This window comes from Mustela lutreola, chromosome 2 (genome assembly GCF_030435805.1).
Source record: "Mustela lutreola isolate mMusLut2 chromosome 2, mMusLut2.pri, whole genome shotgun sequence".
NCBI classification, from domain to species: Eukaryota; Metazoa; Chordata; class Mammalia; order Carnivora; family Mustelidae; genus Mustela; species Mustela lutreola.
This window is the reverse complement of record NC_081291.1, coordinates 90,453,832-90,477,892: the sequence shown is the minus strand read 5'-3', so window position 1 is coordinate 90,477,892 and position 24,061 is coordinate 90,453,832. Positions and strand designations below refer to the sequence as shown.

Genomic DNA, 24,061 nt, shown 5'->3' with positions numbered 1-24,061 from the left:
TAATCGAATTTTAAAAAGTTTTTAAAAATGGGAATAAAAAATAATTGAGGAAAAAAGTATGAATGCTTCTAGTATCTAAAAAACAAAACAGAAAACAATATTTGATATTAATATTCTTGTTAAGGCTGAGAGATACTAATTCAAAGGTCGGAAAATAAGCAATGAACAGGCCACACTCCTCTAAAATCCATGGGTAGTATAATGAAATTTTCCAAGTGGGCCAAAGGTAGATTTCCTCTCTCCAGGAGGCAAGTATATTATCCCTGCCTCCTTAATGTGCACTCTGCCCCTTCCCAGCTGAGCCTAGTTCCATACCCATGGCATACCAGCACTTGGCTTCAGAATCCAGCGTTTCTTCTGCAGTCACTACCTCTTCTGTCTTAACATTTATTTTTGGCTACATATCTTGACTTTCAGACCTCATTCAATCCACTTTTCAGCCTTTTTGTGAGTCTCCCTTGTGTGTGGACAATAGACACTCCTGAACCTGTTGGCTTGGCAGGAAAAGATGAATTATGCCAACAAAATAATTTGTGAATGAGTCAAAATGGATCTAACAGAGTTGATCTCCAAATCTATCTATTTCAAAGTTAGAGGTAGCCTGAGATGACATGCTGAGAGATCTTCATCTGGGGCAGTTATTCCTCAAAGTGAGTATTGTAGAGATCAGAATCCCCAAGGGACATGGTAAAAATACAGATTTCTGAGCCCAAGCCTACAGAATAAAAGCATCTGAGATTAAGACCCAGGAATCTAATCTCTGAAAAGCATCCCAGATGATGGTTCTGATGTTCTTTGACTTTCCTGATGGGTATCATTGAGGAAACTTACCCCATCAAACATAAAGTTGATCTAATTATAGATATAATTTTGAAAAGTGAGTGTATAGGTTTTTATTTTGTCAAAGATTGACATACCACCAAAACCAAAACGATGAACAGTAACCAAACTACGTTCAGAAGAAAAAAATGCAGTTAAAACTTTTCTCATTTAGTAGGTGTATTACTTAAGCAGTGTTCAGATTTTACTCACACTGTGAAGCAAATAAACACTAGATAGGAGATAAGCTTAGGAAAAAACAAAGAGAAAATGGCCTCTGTATTTTAAATGATTTCTCTCCATTCCTACTAGTCTAGCCATTTATTCTGGGGTGGTGGTGGTGGTGGTAGATTGATAATACTAAACATTTTTAACAAGTGTGCAAGGGCAGAGGGGACCAGCCCAACTGCAAACAGTTGATCTGGCTATACCAGTAAAGATCAGTTGACTTGACCTGCCTTTCTTCTACAATAAATAGTTTCAACCAAGATTGAACCAGAACAGAGTATGTTTCTATTCATTTTATTCTGGGGAAAGACAATAGATGAGATTAGAACCTTCATGTACTTTTGCTAGATCTGTTTTCTGTAAAAAAGTACTGATTAAGGATTATAAAACCTCCAACTTTCTGAACTGTGTGAAATGTTACTATTGCTTCAAATTTGTAAGGAGCTTTCATGACCCCAATAACCCAGTTATGCAAGCATTTGTTCTATCGTTAAAGACCTACTGAACTGGTATCTGGGAATTTTATGTGGGAAAAGGCATATTCCTGGCATGCAGCCTTAATGGAGGTACACATAAGATACAAAGCTTCCATGTGCCTTGGGGAAATGAACTAGAGACTAAGTGGGAAAGTTTCAGTTTCAAACCAGTTTAAAACATAAAATATAGCTACCGTAGAGCTTAATTGTACAGTGCTAGTTTCAACTTCTGTATCAAGAGACAATTTTTTGTATTTCCTTGGGATTGGCCCACAGCTACAGCCATATTAGACAGATGTTTTTAACTCTAAATGCAAAGCAGAATTACCTATCATTTCTTTGCTACAGACTGAATATTTTGCATGAGCATTCAAAACCGCATGTTTATAGTTTGAACTTCTTATGTTTATTGTTTTCTACTACCAAATGTACTGTCTACAGATGGAAAACTCAAGAGTTTTTGATGATGGGTGGTGAGGAATTGCTCAAGAAGATTCAGTTACACACAGACATATTACATGTAATGTCGGGAAGAGCTAGATTATACAGTTATCAATGTATGTACAGGAGCAATCCTCATCTGGAAGTGTTTCAGGGATTCCAAATGATCCTACTCAACAGCTGGGCCTATTTGCAAGACTTGGTCAATGGAAAATACTGCCGCTTTTCTCCCCCTTATGGTCCCCCACCCTCTCTATTGCCATCTTTGCAATAAGCAGAGTGGCACGTTGCCTTATCACTGCTGCTCCTTATTACCCTCAAACAACAGTCATGAAAGCAGGCAAGACGATTAAGCAATGTGGCGGCCCGTTTTTATGAGTTTACCTTTAAAGACAACCAAGAGAATTTTAGAAAAGTGTATAGAGAGCTTCACGAATACAAGGAACTCCTGTGGAGTATTTATTTTTGAAAGTCAACAAATACCTTGCAGTTAAAGTAGAGCAATCAGTATTAGTTATTTTAAACCATACAAAGGTTACATGTTCTTAGGAAGGAAAAAGCACACAATATATTTCTTACAGGGCTGACCAACCTTTTTGACATCACTTGATTTTTATCATAATTTGCAACATTTTACCAAAAAAAGATGCTATATGAAATTTCTTTTTCAATTCCAAAGACTTGGTTTTGTGTTGAGAATTTTGAGGTATTCCTCAACTTGCAAATACATTTAAAATATCAAGCAGGTTTCAGGGCACCTGGGTGGCTCAGTGGATTAAGCCTCTGCCTTCAGCTCAGGTCATGATCTCAGGGTCCTGGTATGCAGCCCTGCATCAGGCTATCTGCTCAGCAGAGAGCCTGCTTCACCCTCAGTCTCTCTCTGCCTGCCGCTCTGCCTTCTGTCAAATAAGTAAACAAAATTGTAAAAAAAAAAAAAAAAAAAAAAATATATATATATATATATATATATATATATATAAAATATATATCAAGCAGGTTAATTTTTTTTTTAAGATTTTATTTATTTGACACAGAGAGAGATCACAAGTAGGCAGAGGGGCACGCAGAGAGAGAGAGAGAGAGGAGCAAGGAGGCTCCCTGCTGAGCTGAGAGCCCAATGCGATGCTTGATCCCAGGACCCCGAGATCATGCCCTGAGTCGAAGGCAGAGGCTTAACCCACTGAACCACCCAGGTGCCCCGAAAATACATTTGAGGACATTTTTAAAAATATTTTACTTATTTATTTGACAGACAGATCACAAGCAGCAGAGAGGCAAGCAGAGAGGTGGAAGCAGGCGCCCTACTGAGCAGAGATCCTGATGCAGGGTTCAATCCCAGGACCCTGAGATCATGACCTGAGCTGAAGGCAGAGGCTTTAACCCACTGAGCCACCCAGGTGCCCCTTCAGGCAGGTTTAAAACAACTGTTTAAGATATACGTAGTCTAGCTTTACGGTCTCAAAATGTTATACATTTTTATTTAGCTTAGTCAGGGCTAATCAGATATTCTGAAAAACGGCCAGTATATATGTATGTGTGTATACATACATACACATGTGCATTTCAGGATTACTAATCTTCAACAAATTATACTTGAAATATTAAAACTTAATCTTTGGTGATTCAGAAGGCACTTTTCTTCTTAGAAAAACTTAGTATCTATTTTTCTAGTAATGAGTCAGTTATGAAAGGTAGCATAAGAGTGTTCAAAGGGGAGAATTTCCTCTTTTCTGGCTTTAGTTTATAGAACTCTGAGTACTGGAGCTTGAGTAATGATCTTTTGGATACATCCTCATATGAAGTACATATAATATGAAAAATTTAAGCCCTATCATAGACAACTGCAATATTTCCAAATAAGGGTCACAGAGGTGAGGTCCAAAGTATGCAGTACACAAAATATTTATATAGAGTCCAAAATGAGAGGGACCTTGGTCATGAAACTATAGTTACATGTGACTTACCAGCATTCTCACTAGGCACCACTCTGTTAATTCATGGCACTGGAACCCATTAACCATTTCCAACTTCACCTACAAGGGATTATTTTCTCAGAAAAACCTATCTCTTAATTTCATAAGAGAGCAATAAAATGCAGTGTATCAAAATTTGCTTTCATAAAGTAACCCCATCAGATTAATAAATTGAATAATATTTACAACTTTTGAATTTTAAGAATTTAAACCTTTTCACATCACTACCCACCCAATTCCCCACTATCTCTTTAGCTGATATGACATGAATAAACAGGTTGAAATGATTTTGGGAAAAAAAAGTTTCTTTATTTCTGTTTATTCATTTATGCAAAAACAATTTCAACAATAGGAAATAGGAACATACTTATAAGTTTAAAATTAATTTTCCATTTTGAAAGGTTCAGGACTTTTTGTCTCTTATTTCTACCTTACTCTTTTAAATACTTCAGTCCAACAAAAAAAGCAGAAAAATAAAGTTTATTCTCTTACTTTTCTTAAGGTCACATTGGGATAATTAGAATTGGCTCTTTCAAATTTAGGTATCATTTAGAGTAACCTGGAAATTTAATCACAGAATGATATATCTAAGAATGTTATAGCACACCCCAAAAAAAGTACAGAGAATTTTTTAAAGGACAAATTTCAGGGCACTTTCAAATTCTGAGGCATAAGAAAGCCCTCTCAGGGATCCTTACGTTAAAAGACTCTTCCCTTCAGATTCAGAGTAAAAATTATTAGGGATTATAAGACAACAATGAAGACTGATATGGCCCACAGTAGTTGCCTTACGTTAGGGCTAAATAGAGTCTCCATGTTTTTAGTGAAGGGACCAATGAAAGAAAGGCCAGGAAGCCACTTTAAACTCATTTTCATGGCAGGTCAAATGATGCTGATCCAGTGTTTCCCTTAGAAAGGTTTTGTCCTGTTGCTACCTTTTCAAGGCTTAGCCCTCAAACTGTTCAAGTTGCTACTTCTCTTCTTTATATCATCTGTTCAAGGAGCAAACCTCCTGGAAGAATGGTGCTACAGACTGGAAAATCAAGACTGTAAGGGCAGCAAAGGGGCTCTAGTGCTCTAGCTGTCACAATTTACAACATCTAACAAAGAGACTAGCTAATCTAGAAATGATTGTTAGCTCTGTCCTAGTATATTCTAGAGATACACTTAAAACTTTAGTGGTTTTGAAACACAACCACTTTGACTCTTTTAAACATATTTTACTTTAAAAAGGGAACTATAATAGGTTAACAGGCAAAAATAAAATATATTTGCTCTTTAACAAATAACTAATATTTCAATGTTTTTATAAAAACAATTCCTTTCAGATACTCTGATTAACCTTTTAAGTGACATAAAAAAAGTTTCAGCATTCTTTAATAGCAGTATTTTGCACAATTTAAGATACAGCCATTGAGTTTAGCATTTCAAGGGAAAAAGAAATTAAAGAAAAAAGGAGAATGGTAACTCACTGAGAAGCAGCTTATGTACCTAGTAAAGTTTTGTTTGTTTTGGATTTTTAAAAAAATTATGCCCAGAATTTTAGTTATCCTAATTAGCATCCCAATCAAATAAGATATATATTTGTGGATTCTAGATAAAAAACAAGTACTTTGAACTAATAAACTTAAGACCCACTGATTGGACTGTTTGTTTAGACTCTCTTTTACTGGGTTTAGACAAGGAAGACTTCAATAAAGCTAACTATATATTGAGTTCCACTGATTAAAAATACAGTTTTAAAAACTCTGCTTTTGTGGTAAATTTTGAGACAAATCATAAATGTAAAGAACAATACTGTAAATATTGTACTGTTCACAAGTACTTGTTGGAGAAGTGAAATGCTTGAATTCAAACTATAAAAATTCTGACCTTTCAAAATAGGTTTTCTAATTTTTGGAAAATCAGCAATTGCTTTTAAACTCTTAAAATGTCAGTTTCAATTAAAAAAAAATCCTTACAGATAAAGTTATTCCTTTCAGTCTCAATTATTTTTTACTTTCAACTATATATTGAACACAGAACCAGTTTCTAAATAAATATCTAATGAACAGTTTCAATGTAAAATAAAACTAGGCAATCTACCACAACTTATGTAAGAAAGTCTGAGTGTGAGTTATAAAATTTCAGAATTAAACTTCTCTAATAGTGAAAACTTTCAGTCTCTTCTTAATAATCAAAACCAGCAACTTTCCACGAGACTAGAAAGTTAGCAGAGAGGATCAAACAGATTTAAGCACTGCTCGACTTCTTCTAAAGTGATGTACTCTTTTATCCTAGAAAAGACAGAAACAGTCCTTTTTTACTTCATTGGAAATTTTGTATTATCACTATGACCTAAGATAGTTGCAAAATACTTAAAGCATTTATTCTGGATTTTTAAAAAACTATCAATAAGAGAAAAATGATCCTTTCTGGGAAGCTTTCTTGAACTTTAAGATAACCAGTATACCAATGACCTAGTTTTATTCAACAATTTAAAAAGAAATCTCAGTAAACTCAAACAGAGGACTTGGGAGTCAATGTCATTTTATTAAGATTCTTAATTAATGACTTGGCAGTGATGTCACCAAAGACAGCTGGTGGAAAACATACGTAATTTTTTAAAAGTACTGTTTTTACTAACAGAGTGTATCTGGTAGAAATCACAGCTTGAGTATAGCACTCCACTTCGAACTGAAATACTATGCTTTTTGGTTAAAAAAACAAAAATTTTGCTATATTTAAAGGCATACCCTTAACTTGTGATCAAGATATATCATTCTTCAGGAAATGAAGAGATAAATAAAAAATATACATAAAATTTCCTTTCACTTTATGTTGCCTGTGGATGTGCAAATATTAGGAGGTAAGGTCTTATAAAAAGGAATGGAGCTGAATGAACTAGTACTAACACAATGGTATTTTCTTTTCTCTAAGAGCTTAACTGTGCCCTTTTCCTAAGATTAAAGTCAGTTGTCATATAAAGAAGAGTGGCTTCTGGAAATTTTGCAATCTGTCAACAGGATAATATCCTATTTAGGTTAAAGCCCAAAAAAGTGGTCACAAACTCAAGTTACCTTCAGAGGTCAGGTAGGATGTGAAGATTTCCAGGTAGATGGAAAAGTATATACCTTGCCTTGATACATTCAAATTCAATTAAAACAACAATAACATTTAGCCAATCAAAAGAGGTCTAGATACCAGACAACTTTAGACTACCAACTTTTGACTCCTAGAGCAGAAGAACAGAAAACTGAAGATTCAAAGTAAGGTTTTTGCCTAATACCAGGTGAAAACTCAAGTTTAAAGAGTACTTTTTGCTTTGCAAACATATTTAAGTACTACCTATTTAACCTTCAGAACTTTGGGCAAGGTAGGCTGCCATACAACCCTAGTTCTTTCCTTTTAAATTATACTGTCTGTGTATAATGAAATAATAAGAGAACAAACATCAAAATTTTAAATCAATGTGTTTTACTTCCTATTGTGAAGATGACAATAACTTAATCCAGCTATGGCTCTGCTCTTCTTCTGTATTAAGAAGGAAGTCCTTAGTATATCCTTTAAAAAGGCTTAAAGTTTCACCCTATGCCCATTCATAGGCAGAAAAAAAGCTATTCTCCTTTCCTTGTTTTAAGACAGAAAACAATAGTTAAAAACTTCCCTTTGAATATAAAATGGTATAAGTCATTTTGGAGAAATTCTAGCAATTTCTCAAAAGGTTAAACATAGTTACTATTAGTCAGCAGTTTCATTCCCAGGTATATACCTAAGAGAAATAAAAGCATAGGTCCACAGAATAACTTGTCCATGAATGTTCACAGCATTTTTCATCAGAGAAAGTGGAAACAACCCAAGTTGTCTCTTAAGTAATAAATACACAAGGATGGTATATCCATAAATAAAAAGAGATGAAGTACACACTGTAACACTGATGAACCTTAAAAGCATTATGCTAAGTGAAGGAAGCCAGTCACAAAACGTCACATATTGCATTATTCTATTTATATGAAATGTCCAGAATAGGAAAATCTTTATTTAAAAAAAAAAAAAAAGCAGGCTAGTGACTCCCTAGGGGTAGAGGACCTGGGGGGAAATAAAGAGTGACTGCTAATGGCTTAAGAGGGGATTAAAATATTCTAAAACTGATTGTGGTCATGATTGCACAATTTTGTGAATACATTAAAAAATGGAGTTGTTTTAAATGGGTTTACTGTATGGTAGTATACTGTATCTCAATAAACCTGTTATAAAAAAATACCTTTCTTTTGCACAATATTCCTCCCCCATTAGAGTGAACTGAAAGTCTACTGGCACCATTTTCCCCACAGCATTTGTTCCCTTTGTGTCTCTGTGTTACATTTTAGTAATTCTCTTAATATTTCACGCATTATTATTATTATTTGTTATGGTGATCTAGGGTCAGTGATTCTGACTCACTGAAAGCTCAGATGACAGCATTTTTTTTAAGCAATAAAGTATATTTTAATTAAGATATATATACTTTTTTCTAGATATACTGCTATTGCACACTTCATAGACTACAGTACAGTGTGAACATAACTTTTATATGTACTGAGAAACAAAAAAATTCATTTGACTTACTTTATTGCATATTTAACCTATTGCACCAGTATGAAACTGAACCTGAGGTATCTCTGAGGTATGTTCTGCTTTATGCACCTAAAATTTCCTCTTTTTCCATTTGGTCAAGCCAATATTCTCTTTCAAACTCTCTTCTTTCACAACCTTTTCAATTATAAACTTCTGCTAAAGGTTTCTTCCCTAAGGACAAACTACACTAGATCAAGGTTTGAGCAGCATAAAATAGCCAGGTAAAACTCACTCACAGAGGTTTTCTGAGTTACAGTCAAATCCAAGAGTTCAATTAAATGCTCTTTGTAATCTCAAAACATATATCCCACAGAAAAAAAGATGCTTCATAGCTGACAGATATGCTTTTTATCCTGTATATTATTCTGTCATACCTTGAAGTAGTCGTCCTGAGTAACAAGAGAGTTTCTCAGTCTGTTCTCTGGGTTAAATAGACAAGATACCACAGTCTGTATGCTTCTGTCCACAGATTTCTGAAAAGAGAAGTATTTTCAATATTTTACTCGCTTTAACAAGCTTTTTAAAGAAAGTTGAACGAATACATGTGCTTCTTTCTGAAGAATTCTTATGTAATCTATAAAATACTATGTAATTCACAATATATTACATTTTCATGTAATTCATTACATGTCAATAAGTAACTTTTTATCAAATAAAATTTTTTAGAATCTTAAGAGTACTAGTTATAAAGCTCAATTTAGTAAAACCCTCAGATATTTGCTCAAGGCTCTTTAATTTTTCCTGATAAATAAGAAACAGTGAACTTCAACATTCCAAGAAAAAACATCCAGGATAAAACCGGATAATTTTAACTATTCATCACTCAAATCAAGGCATTTTTTCTTTACTCTGTAGTTGAGTAGTTCTCAACAACTTCTTCCATTGAGAAACACAAGGATAAATTTCACAAAATCCAATGGGAAACCTTCAATATTATTATATACATTCCTATCACATCAACTACTTCCACATTCCCACCCACTCAAGAAAAACATAGGAGCACTGAAGAGCACACTGCTAGTAGTTTGTTCTAATGATTAAAAAAGAAGCAACTCCACCTATTTCAGTATTTCAGTTATAACTAGTGACTCCACCACTCCTGAGAGCTGCTACCATATATAATATTATGGAGAGAATACAATAAATAATTATATATTACTATTCAGCTAAATAAATGTTTAAATGGGAAAAAAGGTAGGTATAATTCATACTAATCTCTCTTTTGAAGTGAGGATTCTTGAGGAAACCTACCTGTCTTCTGCATTCTACCAATTACATTAATAGTTATTTAAGTATGATCTTAAAAACAATGAAAATATAAGAGAGAAAAAGTCTACTCTTTCACAAACTATATGTAAACACTGAAAGCTTGGGGGTACCCAAAATTTCATCAAATTTTATAAAAACTGCCAAATTATTAGTCAATAACTTAAGCTCTGTAATTTTTGGCTTCCCTACTTAAATTTGAAAAAAGATGCTTACATCTCAAAGGGCCATTATTAAAACTTCAAAAAATAATTGTGAAAATATAAATATCAATAAACAAAATTATATGTTTGCCTTTTGTGGGCCATTTCCTGAGGATGGAGTAGCTTCATGAACAGAACATTCACTTTGCAAAACTTCAGCTCCTGGATCAACTTCATTACAGTGGTAGTTAACAGCAGTATAAGCCTAAATTATAATAAAAGTATAATTAAAGAGATGTACATTAGATACATTTCTAAACAATTTATTCTTCAAATTAGGTAAGCTTATATTTAGCATTTAAATGTGGGTTGTGTTGTAATTTTTGTATTATTTCAGAAACTTTAAATTGAATAGCTGAAAAGCACTAAAATAGTCTTATATTTGAAAAGTCTTCCAAGCTTCAACAAAATTAGATTAGAAGGGCTCTAAGAAAGACACTCCAACATGTAGTAATAGAATAAGAATTTACCAGTGCCTGAGAATTTTAACTCATGTTATATTATTCAAAGGTCCAATCCTGATAAAAGGTAAATCCGGGAAAAAAAGGAAAAAAAAAAAAAAAAAGGTAAAGGCTCAATGTTTCAGAGCTAACAGCCTCTTTTATTTCTCATATAACAGTATTAACAGTGAAATATATGCTTTTCTTCAACAGATGTTTTTACGGGTAGAAAACTAGAGACAGTTTCAATACTAATTCTAAATTCTTTGAATTACAATTAGCATAGGTATTAATACTATCTTTCTTGGATTATATACAATTTAGCACCTGTTGTATGCAGAGCAGCCATTGTCTTAACCTAAGAACAATCTGAGAAACGAAAAGCACAGTTTCTTGCATGAAAGAATAAACTTGGCATTGACAAGAAATCAATAAAAAATACATGTGATACGGAATTTAAAATTATTATGCCCAGGCATATGTGAGATGGCAAAAGGCAAGGAAACATTTAACAGTTAAAATAAGAAAAGATTTTAAAATAAAGAAAAGAAAGGGGTGGCTGTGTGCCTCAGTCCATTAAGTGTCTGATTCTTGATTTTGGCTCAGGTCATGATCCCGGGGTTGTGAGACTGAGGCCCACATCTGGCTCTGTACTGGGTGTAGAGCCTGCTTAAATTTCTCTCTCCCTCTCCCTCTTCCCCTCCACTCTTTCTCCCTCTCCAAAAATAAATAAGCAAATAAATAATAAAAAATTAAAGAAAGTATATGTTTGGCTAATTCACCTTACCGGGGGTATAACATAACTCCTTTGTTCTCCAGCAGGCCACTGTGGTGGCATCTTAAAAAAAGAGAGAGAGAGAGAGAGAGAGGCAGTAACAGTTAGTTAGCCATTCCTATAAATTTTCATGAATGTGAAAGACAATGTTGAAATATTTATCAAGCTGGATTCTTGAACTTGTAGTAACAGAAACATAATGGAAGAAAAAAGTACTTTATGTTTCTAATACCTGAGGGTTTGTTACTTTCATATATAAACTCTAAGTTTTTCTCAATTTTCTGTGTTGGCTTTCAGAAAAAAATAAAAAATAATAGCTTTGAATTTATGACCATAGATAATGGTCATGGGTCACAGATATGGCCATATCTATGATAGAAATTCAGAGACCTACTCCCTTGTAGTAGTCAGCTAAAATAAACACTACCAAATATAATTGGAATCCAAAGCTCTAAGAATTGAGTAATCATTTTATTTTGACCAATCCCACTAGAAGAAATTGTAAAAATCAGTCAGGACATTTCAGCTATTTGACAACAAGGATGAAGAATGTATGCTGAAATACAGAAGAGGACAGCAAATATTCTAAGACAATACAAGACAAAACTTTGTGCTAATAAGTATATTCCTGTTAAAATACATTCCATGTTTTCTAAATAACTAGAGGTCCTAATCCTAGACTTATTCTAACTTTTTACCTTATGTTAAGCATACTCAACTAAACAAACTATTACAAAAATTTATATGAATAAAGGCCTCAACAGTATTCCCAAGTAAAACATGTTGTTCCCTCTTAAATTACCTGATAATTATATACAGGCAGCTGATATCCAGTGATGACCTGAACAGGTGAACTTGGATAAGGAGGATAGGCCTGAGAATAAAGTTTATAGAAAAACTGCATTAACAAACAAAATTCTTAAAAATTAAAAAGAAGTATTATTCCCAATACAACCCAAGTATGAAAACAAATCTATACACAAATGCAGAATTCTATTGGAGTGATTGGCTTCATGAAGAAAAATTCTTTGTCAAATGTTAAGTCTTTTGGTTCGGGAGGAGGAAGAGATAACTGAGGTAAGTGACTTACTTTACCCATTTATCTTTATCTTACTTGTATATTTGCCTCCACTAAGAAGTGTCTTCCGTACACTGATGATAAAGTTCTATTAGAATAGACTTCCATGTTAAAGTTATATTAATACACCTGTTATTTCTTTGTTAAAATATTTTCAGGAAATTTTGTATTCCTTTTGGGTAATGTGTAGCCAATGTGTAGTCCTCCTACATACTCAGTGGCTCTGTATTTCATTTCTAAAAGGTAAAGGCCATATTTAACCCAAAACTGAAGGGGAAAAAAAACCCTAATAGAATGTCTTACACCCTTCAATATTTACTGATTGAAATCGTCTACGTAATACATATATGAATAGACCCAAGTAAATAATACTTCACAGTAAGTGTTAGGAACAAGTAGGGGTTTTCTTCTAACCATGTTTAGAGCCAGAAAAATAACGAATATATAACCTACATTTCAGATAGGTGGAAAATGTAAACTAATGAGAGACACTACAGAACTACTTCACTACCATTTCTCTTTTCCTGGAAATAAAAGTTTTTTAAACTGAAGAAATAAAGAAAAAAATCATTGTTACTCACCATCAATAGGAGATAATAAGTATTCCAAAGCCCATTACAAATATTAAAGAGACCAGGACCAAACAAATTATATACCAGAAACACACAGAATCTACAAATATAGTTGTCTTTAGAAACTTTTCCCCATTCTAGATCCAGTACATATCCAGAAGCCAGGAATCTGTATGAGAAGGCATCTGAAAATCACTGCAAATAAAGAATAACTAGAACTGCCAAACATGTAAGAAAAGCTGCCTTCAAATATTTTAGGAGTTACCGCATGGCAGGGAAAAACAGATGAGTATGTTTTTGTAGCTACAGAGTTCAGTTCTAAGATAAAGGTTTACAAACTATATAGCAGAAGATTTTCGCTTGGTATAAGAAACAAAATTAAGAACAAAAGATTTCTAACAAAAGTAACAGATTTCCTTCCCATCACTCAAAGTATTCAGAGAGTAATATCACTTATTAAGGGAATTCCACCATTTCTCATTTCAGAGAGTAAAATGTGAGACTGGCTTATTTTTAAGGTGGCCCCATCAATTAAAATCTCCAAAACCATTAAAAAATAAAGGAAGAAGAATAATTCTTACCTGAACATACTGAGTAATAGGATTCATCATGGTTGGAGGCTGCATATAAGTTTCAGTGTTTGGATTACTCCATACACTCTGAAACTGTGGTGGAGGAGGAGGATTAAAAACCAAAGGACGAGGCTGCACATGATAAGCACCTTTTTAAAGAATAAAATGAAAATAAAGTCCACTTTTAGTTTTCTGAAAAGTTATACATGTCAAAAAGAATAACTCTCCTCTTTACTTACATAAATTTTGTTTCCTGATTGCAGGTCCCAGTTTCAGCTTTTTACCATGGAAATTTATCTGTGACTGAAAATAAACAACGAAACTAAAATCAATTTTCAAAGTCTACTTTCGAGACTTTGGTAAACACCCCAGGTCTTCTAAAATCTATATCCTCAGAGAAGATCAATAGTAACAACATACTCAATCAAAATTTATCAGCATGAAGCTATCTTAACATCTCACCACTCAAGTGTTGAAAAGAGTCTTGGAATTTGATCAAAAAATTTTACACTCTGTCTGAAACCTTTCCTGTCTCTAGTTCATGAAGCCAGATGTCCAATTACAAATAAACAGGGCTGACAAGTTACATAAGATTACTCGAGGTTTGGATTTCAAACAGGAAGTTATTTCTATATTTTATACAAGGCTATATATATTCAGGACTCAAACCACACTAAGCATTGCATCCTTAAGCTACTTAAGAGATTTTGCCATAAGATTACTTACTTCTACTATCTTCTGCACATCCACATCATTATAAAATGAAACAAATCCATAGCTAAAAACACAGATAAATAATGTGTAAAAATCACCAGCATAATAGTATAAAACTTCTAATATTCCATGAAATGATTGAAAGAAATGATAATGATAAAAAATGAAGAATGTACTGAAATAAATATTTGTTAGATGTACATGATCAATCCTCTATTAATATTACTGTTTTTTGTTTTCTTCCCCAATCTATGTCAGAATGTGTAAAGATTAATGTAGTGTAGAACATCATTTGTTAACAGAAAATTCCTATCTACGAACCTGAATTTATTATCTAAGGCAAGATGGTTAAAATTTAAAGTACTGTTTAATACATGAAGAAAATAACTCTTTGTGGGGCACCTGGGTGGCTCAGTGGGTTAAAGCCTCTGCCTTTGGCTGAGGTCATGATCCCAGGGTCCTGGAATCGAGCCCTGCATTGGACTCTTTGCTCAGCAGGGAGCCTGCTTCCTCCTCCCTCTTCTGCCTGCCTCTCTGCCTACTTGTGATCTCTGTCAAATAAATAAATAAAAATCTTTAAAAAAAGAGAGAGAAAAGAAAATAACTTTTGGATAAAACTGATTAATCCACTTAAATAAATGATGGAAAATATTTACATATAAACACTGCAAAAATGACAAATAGAAGAGCTGACAACAAACTTACCCTTTATATGAAAGAAAGGAACAAAGCAACAGATTTATACAAGTGTAAGAAAACAAATTTTGAATTTTTCTAGGTTAGTTATTTTTTATTTTCACAGTGAACATGTTGTACTTACCCTTTGGACACACCAGTTCGATCCGTGATTATCTTCACTTCTTTTACTGAACCATATCTAGCAAAGAAACTTCTAATTTCGGTTTCATCCATCTATAGAGAAGAATTTGACTTCAAGAGTAAAAACTCAACATTCAAAGTTTTTAAGTATACTATAAAGAAGATTTGAAGATGTGGAAATATCTCCCCCAAGTATCCCCAAACCACCTGCAGATCTTTGTCAATGATAGTTTTAGTCTCTATACGTTAAACATAAACCTAATTCCAAACCTGAATGAAATTCCAAAAAACCTTATGTTTATAACAGAACCCCAACCTCCTTATTCACTAAATTTTTTTTAAATAAATGAAATATACAATACCCTAACATCAATTCCACCAACAAAAACGGTGTTGGGCATGATTTTGCCTTCTGGTAAAACATAGCCTTGGCTGGTTGTAGCTGATGAGGACTGAGTGCTGGCCTCTCTGGAGATGGTTGAGTTTGGAGTCTCAGGATTTGCAGCAGACTGTAATTTGGAAAGTAGATATCATCACTAGACATTCAGGCAAAAACCATATATATGAAATAAAATCTTTGTATTTAAAATACAAAATATTTTCATAAAAATTACTTTCACAGTAAACTGGCCAGCAATACAGCTCAGTTTAGGCTTAGGATTAAAAATAATCAGACTAGGGGCACCTGTGTTGTTTAATCAGTTAAGATTATGATTCACAGTCAGGAGATCCAACCCCATGTTGGCTCCTTGCTGGGTGTGAAGTCTGCTTAAGATTCTCTCTCCCTCTCCTTCTCCGGAACCTCACCCCTCTCTAAAACTAAACTGAAGTAAACTAAACTAAATTAGCATAAAACTTTTAACAAAAGAATAAAACCAGTGTTACTCATCATCTCTTACATAGCGTAGAAAACTGACTTTATACTGAGTTTGTGAACTGGAAAGTTCAGATTTGTAAAAATAGCTCTTAAAGTCATCCTGTTGTATGCCAGTAAACAAACTTTCCCTTTACTAAGTGCCTTATTAAAAAACATGGGAAATCTTTGAAAAATATAAATGAACCTTTCAAAAATACACATCAAAGATTTAAACTGATTTGTTTTCCCTCCTCTTTCTAGTCACCAAAATAAACATGGATTTTATAATTAACTACTTGATGTGTTAGCATGCATTTACTTTAGAAATGAAAACATTATTTACTCACATATCTTAACTCCTGCTGAAAAAGGCTTACAATCTTTTCCTCTAGTACTAGGGTTTTCAAAGCATCTTTTGAAATAATATTTTTCTTCTTCGATAACACCAAGTAAGTCCCACTGATAATTCTAATTTTCACAGTGGGCTAATAGAAAATACTATCGTTGATAGTATCTTTGATACTATCTTTATTTTCAGTTAAAGAGACCCACACATGAAACTCATTATTTTTCTGGATTCTAATTCAGACCTCTATCTTTAGTCCTTCCATACTAATATTAACATAAATTTTTCTGAAGCAAAACTTACTGGTAATATATATGTTGGAAAAGTAATATAGCATAATAAAAGAAAAATGGATTTAGTCAGGGGAATCAAGGTTCATTTGCCTTACTTAGTTAGAAGCCACTTATTTGGCAGCTGTTTATAACTGGGAAAACTGCTTTGAGACTGAAGATAACATCTGCAAATCTGTTTTGTAAAGTATAATGTGGCATGCCAATATAAATTAGTGTCCTGTTATTTGAATTTATTTTCAAAAGGATAAAAAGTTTCTTTCCTAGTTTTACTATTTACTTATTTTGTGATGTTTTATTAATTAACAACTAATTTCAACTGGAACTTAAGGAACTAGTTTATGGTATATCCACTTATTTGGAGTTCATTTATGAAGTGCCTATTGATTTTAAAAGGGAAACACAAAAGACTACAAAAGAGAGAAACCTATTATATTTCCTCTTATGGAGAAAAATAAGGTTAAAAAAAGCAATGGATACATATTTTTTAAAAGGGGAGCACAGTGATTTTTAGAGAAATTAGTAACAATACTAGAGTATTTTTTGAATTAGAATTCTTGAAGTTACTGATAAATTTAAGATTCTACAAATTGTTGTACTATTTAGAGATGAAATCTGAGCTGTCCCATCACCAAATATGTTTGCATTTTTCTCTATTAATCTGTGCACATACAATTACCCTTGAAAACATGGATTTGAACTGTCCAGGTTCACAGATTAAAAAACAAAACAATACAGTACGGTACTGTAAATCCATTTTTCTCTTCCTTATAATTTTCTAAATACTTTTTCTCTAGCTTATTTTATTGTAAAATTATAGTATATAATCCATATAACTTGCAAATTGTGTTTATCAATGGTTTGTGTTATCAGTAAGGCTTCCAATCAACAGTAGGCTACTACTAATTAAGTTTTGGAGTCAAAATTTACATGCCAACTTTTGAGTTTGTGTGGAGGGAAGGTGAGTCAGCATTCCTAAACCCTATATTATTCAAGAGTCAACTATAGGGGTGCCTGGGTGGCTCAGTGGGTTAAAGCCTCTGCCTTTGGCTCAGGTCATGATCCCAGGGTCCTGGGATCAAGCCCTACATCAAGCTCTCTGCTCAGCAGGGAGCCTGCTTCCTCCTCTCTCTGCCTGCCTCTTTGCCTACTTGTGATCTCTATCAGATAAATAAAAATCTTAAAAAAAAAAAAAAGTCAACTGTACTTACTTTTATGTGTTTCTATTTGGGTACTTCCTAATTCTTTCCTGTAACTCTACTATAGTAATAGTTCATGACAATGTAGTAGTATAAAAACCTGTTGCTAAAGTTTTTTCATTTTTTGTTTTTAGTTTTTTCTATGTGGGACTGTATTACATAAGCCACATATCTTGAACTATTGAAACTTAACTAGATTTCCCTTCACTATAAACAAATTACCAATCCTTTTCAGTTAGCTCCTTTGGAAGTCAAAACAAATAAAACAGTGGTCTGAAATTCTTATAGACTTTATTTTCTCCTCAATTTCCCCTTCATCTGTGGATGAACTTTGGATAGCTTTCTATTTGACAAACTGTTTAGTATTATCTATCCATGAACGACAATGGATTAATGTATTTTAATTTGGAGGTATATAGTATCAGGCCAGAAATCTGTGCCAGATTATGAACAGTTATGATACTGTATTATTTCTCAACTAGGGGAGATTTTGTGGTCCAGGGACATTTTTGATTGTTACAGCTAAGGGGTACTCCTTATATCTGGTGGTAGAGGCCAAGAATACAGTATAATCATCCTATAATGCAAAATCAGCTTCCCACAGCAAGATATTACCTGTCCCAAAATGTGAATAGAGTCATGGTTGAGAAACTCTGTGATAGTGTGTACAGAATTGAAAAGCAAAGTTCTGATTCTCATATTCTATTTATAGAAGTAAAATGGATATTTGACACACTAAACAATAATTTTGGGGGGAAGTCCATTGCATATTATAGGAAGTTTGGTTTGGGATTGCTTTATTCAAATTCAGTTTGGTTAATTGAGAAATTAAATGTAATATTCATCAAATCATTTTACTAGTGTCTTAACATCTTAAGGCACTAGCCTGTCTTAGTCCTCAGCCAGCAGGGGGCACTCAAAGCTAACAAAGTAAGCAAAGTATTCCGTTTTTACCAAGACTGATTTTTAAGGGATTTTTAAACTTTTACTGTGTGTTTATTTACACATAATTATAATTTATACATATGATTAATATACATTTTATATATACAACATTCACAACCAATAACCAACTTTTAATACTTTTAAACTATTGCTAAAAACACTCCACAAATAAATGCTTAGGCTAAAGCAAAAAGTTTGGTGTTAAAAGTATTCACCTTAACCATCAATAGTATACAGAAAATAAATTTAAAGCAAATTTAACATAATAAGTAATTATTTTTCTTAATTATACATTCAAGTGAGTTGGTGGGTTTTGAGATGAGTAAGGCTAGGAAATTAAATAGGGCGGAACTTGGAGGCCATCATATACACAATACTCATCACTGCTATTTATAGTAATATATTCACTGTTCTACCTGGATAACAAAATGACAAAATTAACTAAAAGCCGGAAAAAAGCTGTATCATTACTAAAGCTCCTGGGCTGTCAGCTAACATTATTTCATTCAACTATTATATCTACATGCAAGCAAACTGAAATCTAAAACTGACTACAAAAAAGGTCCAATTTGTAGTCATCAAAATTCTATCCATAAAAGTAGCAGCTAATAAAGAGAAAAGCTAAAAGGAAATAGGAAATGAAAATCAGAATTAGACCTCCTAAGTAAATCCAAGAGTGGACTCTTGGGGGCAGGGCAGGGGGGGAGAATCCAAACAATAAATCAAACTAGCAAGAAAATGGGCAAGAAAGCATAAATATAAATTTTTCTTGAAAAAGGTGCTATGACCACAGATTTTAAGATAATGCTATGTAAAAACTCTCTGGAAGCAAATTTGGAAATCTTGATGAAATAGTCAACTTGCTAGAAAAATGTGAATTTTAAAAAACAATCTAAAGAAAGGAAAGAATACTTGATTCTTAGGCTCAGTTTCACTGGGAGTTTTTTCAAACTGTAAAGAAACCGATTTTTTGTGCATGTGCAGGGCACAAGACAGAAACAATGGTAGACAGAAGACAGAGGGTAGGAGAAAGAAAATTCAAGGGTACCTAGTTGGTAGAGTGTCTGACCCTTGATCTCAAGGTTGTGAGTTTCAGCTCCTTGGGTACAGAGATCACTTAAATAAACAAACTTTAAAAAATATCAGTCACTTTAACTGAAAAAAAAAATTCCAGAGAAAAGACAGGAAAAGAGAATTACTCAAACCATTTTACAAAACTAACACCTCAATAACAAAACCTTATCAAAATGGTCCACCTTAATCTCTAATATTGAAAATTCAAGGATGGTTCATTCTTAGGAAAGCTACTACTGTAACTCACCAATGAAAAAGCATTTTAAAAACTACAGCATTCAGGGGTGCCTGGGTGGCTCAGTGGGTTAAGCCGCTCAGGTCATGATCTCAGGGTCCTAGGATCGAGTCCCATATCAGGCTCTCTGCTCAGCAGGGAGCCTGCTTCCCTCTCTCTATCTGCCTGCCTCTCCATCTACTTGTGATCTCTCTCTGTCAAGTAAATAAATAAAATCTTTAAAAAAAAATACAGCATTCATTTTTAAATTTTTTTTTCATTTTTTAATTTTTAAAACCTAAATAAAAGGGAAGAATCTTCTGTTGATGTAATTTTAAGCTAACATGGGGCTTAAAATGAATCTGCCACTTCCAGTATAAGTAGGAAATAAAGGCAACTCTGTACCACCACTGTAAATTACAAAGAATTTGTAAGAGTTCTTAAAAATCCTTTAAAAAAGATAAACATCCAAATAGAAAGGTGCGTTAAGAATTTATGAGAAAGAAATTTTGAAAACTAATGACTTCAACTTAATGATCAAAAAGAAAAAAAACTCATTAAAACATATTTTCCAGCTATTGGTTTGGCAATTCAAAAACTATAACAACTCTCATTGGAAAGAGTGTGGAGAAGAGATCACTCTACATACTCTCTACACACTGGGACCTGGTTCCATTAAGAGTAACTTGGAAGGATATACCATAATTTAAAATTGTTTTAAAATGGGCATCAACCTTTCACCCAGTTGTTTCCACTCCTGGCAATTAATTTCAAGGAACTAATGCAATAGGCATGCCAAAACATTTGCACAAATATACTTACGACAGTACTGTTTTTTAAACAGAAAAAGTATTCATTATAAGGGAATTTGATAAAAATAAATGATGATATAATCTTACAGTCTTAACATTACATATTTAAAATCATTTTATCTTTGAAATAAGATATTATTTCATTATATTTCATTATATTAGGTGAAGGAGAGAGGATATAAAATAACAGTATTATGTGACATGGTCCAAATTCTATAAATTAAAGTTCACCTATCTAAATGCAATACATGCATAAAAACAATCTGGAAGGGTATTCATACAGCAAAAACTTGACTAGTGGTTAGAGGTGTTGGGACAATATTTTCTTACACTAATTACTTTCAAATGAGTTAATATGCTACTGTTATAATCAGGGGGAAAAAACCCCAGCTATTAGCATCTCCCCCTTTTCCTCTAAAAATATAGTGAAAAAAAATACTGGAAGTTTTTTTTATAGTAACTCAGTGGTTATTAAGTAATTAGTAACATGGATAACGACGTAACACAAATAATCACTACAGAATAATACGTATAATTATACATTTTCATTTTAGTACTTCTATATAGGAATATAAACTACATAAATTTCCTCCCTTTAGCTCGAAAATTGGAGACTAACGATCATACTATAAATCCACACAGTATATAATACATCTGTGAGGTAAGGTTGGTTAAAAGTGTAGCATCTTGTGGTGAATCAACTCTACATTTACCCAAACTCAACATAAACGTACACCCCAAAGAGGTAGTACTACCGTAGGTACGTTATGTCGAAATTCTTGGTTTATCCGGAGAGAAAAAGGGTCCCTCCTAAGCACAAAACTTGTCAACTGCTCAGGGCCGCGGTCCGGGAGGAGCACAGGCGGGCCCGACCTCATGCGCAGATGATGGCGTCGGCGAGTTTGCCGTCCCTAGTGGCCGCACGAGGGAGCCCCCAGCGCCAAGCCAGGAATGAGGGGTCGCCACGGAGGCTCTCCAGTCCCACCCGCCGCCGGATTCCCGCAGGAGCGCACCGCTCCCAACATGCCCACCCATCCCACCCCCACCCTACCCACCCGCCAGAAAGGAACCCTTAGTGGAGGAAACTCCAGCCCTCCGAGTCAAAAGGCGACGCCCTCAGAGAGTCGGTGGCAGCGGGCGTTCGGTAGGCAGCAGCCTGACGCCATCTCGCGGACGACGCGCTGCCTACCCCCCACAGGGTAAGCGCGGGAAGGGAGGCCTGCAGGGTGGGGGTGGGGCGGGCGCGCGGTGCCCCCCTCCCCCCACCGAGTCCCAGAGGCCCACTCCAAGGGCCCCCCTCACAACCCAGCCCGCCACGGCTGGAGGCAGGCAGGGCGGCGTGAAGGCCGCCACCCGGCACGTGGTCGGCAGGCAGCGGGTGGGACAGCGAGCCCTCAGGGCCTCCACCCACTGCCACACCCGCTGGCATGCCGCCCCTCCTCCACCCCTCTGCGCTGCCTCGACCTCCTCTCTCAGGCCTTGTCTTGGTGCACCCAGGAAGGGAAGGGGGTGACCCCGCTTTCAGCCCCGCTCTGGCACAGCGCTAGAAAGGCTGAGTTTCCACCACCCGGGAGGACCCAACCTGGCGTGGGCCCTTTAGGCCTTCTCCTCAGCTCACCATGATGGCGGCAGCTAGCAGTTCCCTCTGGTGAGGCTCGAGGAGGAGCGGAGGCGGCGCTTCTGGCACCACTCGTGGCGCTGCTGTGGGGTCTTCTCGTGGCACTGCCCGGCTTTGACTGGGCAAAGGGATAAAAGTCAGAGGACTGAGGAAAATCAAAGGCGAGCGGTGAGGCCGAGGAGCCCTAAGAGCTGAGTGGCGAGGCTGAGGGGCGCTGGCGAACTGAGGCGTGGCCTGCGAGGCTCCCGGAGGTGGCTCCTGCGCCTGGTACGGGGCTCGTGGTAGACGCCTCAGCCAATGGGTGGCAGCCCCCCGCCCCCTTTGGGGGGGTTTGGGGGGATGCCGGCTCCCCGATCGGGGGTGTGCAGGGGGTGCGCGCGGGCCGGCTCTCCGCAGCCAGGAAGTACCGACGAGAGACAGACCGATAGACCTTCCCTCGCCGCCCCCCCCGACATAGGTGTCACCCTGAAAATGCCTTTGAGGCGCACTTGAAATGAATATACATCTTTAAATATATGTTAAAATTAAAAATTTTTTGATGCGCGTCTAGGCTCTAATTTCAAAATGGCGCCCTGAATGCGTAGGATTAGCCGGATCACGATTACCCTATCATCACCCCCCAAAATCAGTTAAATGCCTACAGAAAAAGAAAATAGAACCAAGCTTATAAAAACATGGAAGGAGACCCCCAAAGTCCACAAACTTGGGCGCTTTTCTGCCAAGTTTGAAGTAGATGGAGTTGGATTGAAAAACAGGGCAGGCCTATTTGGTTGGTGTTCAGGGCGTTCACCAGTTCCAAGAAATGTTCTGATTGTATTGAGCGACTACAGCCAGGTACCACAGATGCAGAATTCCAGAAAACAGGCGAACATTTCTAACCTCAGGGAGTTTTAAATTGTAAAGGCGAAAGTTTATTTTCTAGGCCTTACAGGAAGAAACTAGGCCTGCTTAAAGAATTCTAGAACATTCTCAGGGTCTGAGAAACAAGGCCTAGAGCAAGGGTGAGCTGTAGGGCAGTTGGTGGAGCAAATAACACACATTTGGGAACCACACCAGCATTCTTTACTCACAGGATAGCCAGCTATGACTTTAATCTTCAAACTTTACTTTTGTACTGATGAAAAGCATAAAAATGTCACTTGGTGAGCTGGAATAGTGGTGGACTTCTGTAACCTGAAAACTTTCTCACTACCAACATCTAGCATTACTGGATAAAATAATAACAGCCTTATTTTAAATAGTTAGCCAAACCCATAAGAAATGAAGGGAAATATGAATATGCCAGAAATTGAAACTGAATACGATAGTAGTTACTTCTTATACTGATTATTCTCTAGCCCTAGGTATGGGGACTGGGGTGTAAAATGCCAACAAAACTTCTTGGTTTTTGCCCTGGAAAAAACCCCAAACCCAGAGAACCAGGTCCCAGGCAAACCATTTAGGATTACCATTTAGTTGGCCATCCTCAATGTGGGCAGGATGTTGTTAGTCTCTAGAGGTCCAGAAGTATAGGGGCAGAAGATAAGGGTTTGAAGTAGCTCAAGGTGGGAGCAGGAAGGGAGTACACTACAGAAAGCTATTGTCCCTGAAAGACATAATCCTCAGGAAAAGGATAGATTAGGGAAAATATAAAACACCCAGTAGATAACCAGATGGGGAAGCTTGTCCCATTTCTAGATGAAAAGAAAAAAATTATTTAACTCTGATGAAATTTTGAAACCCATTGCCTGCATTT

General features: G+C 35.5%; 1 protein-coding gene across 2 annotated transcripts; it reads right to left on the bottom strand.

The window, feature by feature from the left end:
• Nucleotides 1-4,240: 4,240 nt before the first annotated feature.
• On the bottom strand, nt 4,241-22,584 carry DAZL (deleted in azoospermia like). Of its 2 annotated transcripts, none has more exons than XM_059162541.1 (11): nt 22,327-22,584; nt 15,335-15,481; nt 14,974-15,065; nt 14,166-14,217; nt 13,679-13,742; nt 13,449-13,588; nt 12,020-12,091; nt 11,230-11,280; nt 10,094-10,207; nt 8,908-9,006; nt 4,241-6,213 (listed from the first exon to the last, which is right to left on the bottom strand). In XM_059162541.1, the coding sequence occupies exons 1-11, from the start codon at nt 22,327-22,329 to the stop codon at nt 6,160-6,162; spliced, it is 888 nt and encodes a 295-aa protein (XP_059018524.1). In that variant the 5' UTR covers nt 22,330-22,584; the 3' UTR covers nt 4,241-6,159. The 2 variants fall into 2 exon arrangements, with proteins under 2 accessions (XP_059018524.1, XP_059018523.1); XM_059162540.1 differs by lacking the exon at nt 22,327-22,584 and adding an exon at nt 21,464-21,686.
• Nucleotides 22,585-24,061: the final 1,477 nt, after the last annotated feature.

Excerpts from the sequence above, each read along its gene's own strand:
- DAZL (XM_059162540.1), bottom strand. The coding sequence starts at position 21,586 with ATGAGGTCGGGCCCGCCTGTGCTCCTCCCGGACCGCGGCCCTGAGCAG. Across the intron at positions 12,092-13,448 it reads CTATTACTCAGTATGTTCAG|GCCTATCCTCCTTATCCAAG; the intron begins GTAAGAATTATT and ends CTTTATTCTCAG. Across the intron at positions 9,007-10,093 it reads CAGGAAATGGCCCACAAAAG|AAATCTGTGGACAGAAGCAT; the intron begins GCAAACATATAA and ends TTCTCTTTTCAG.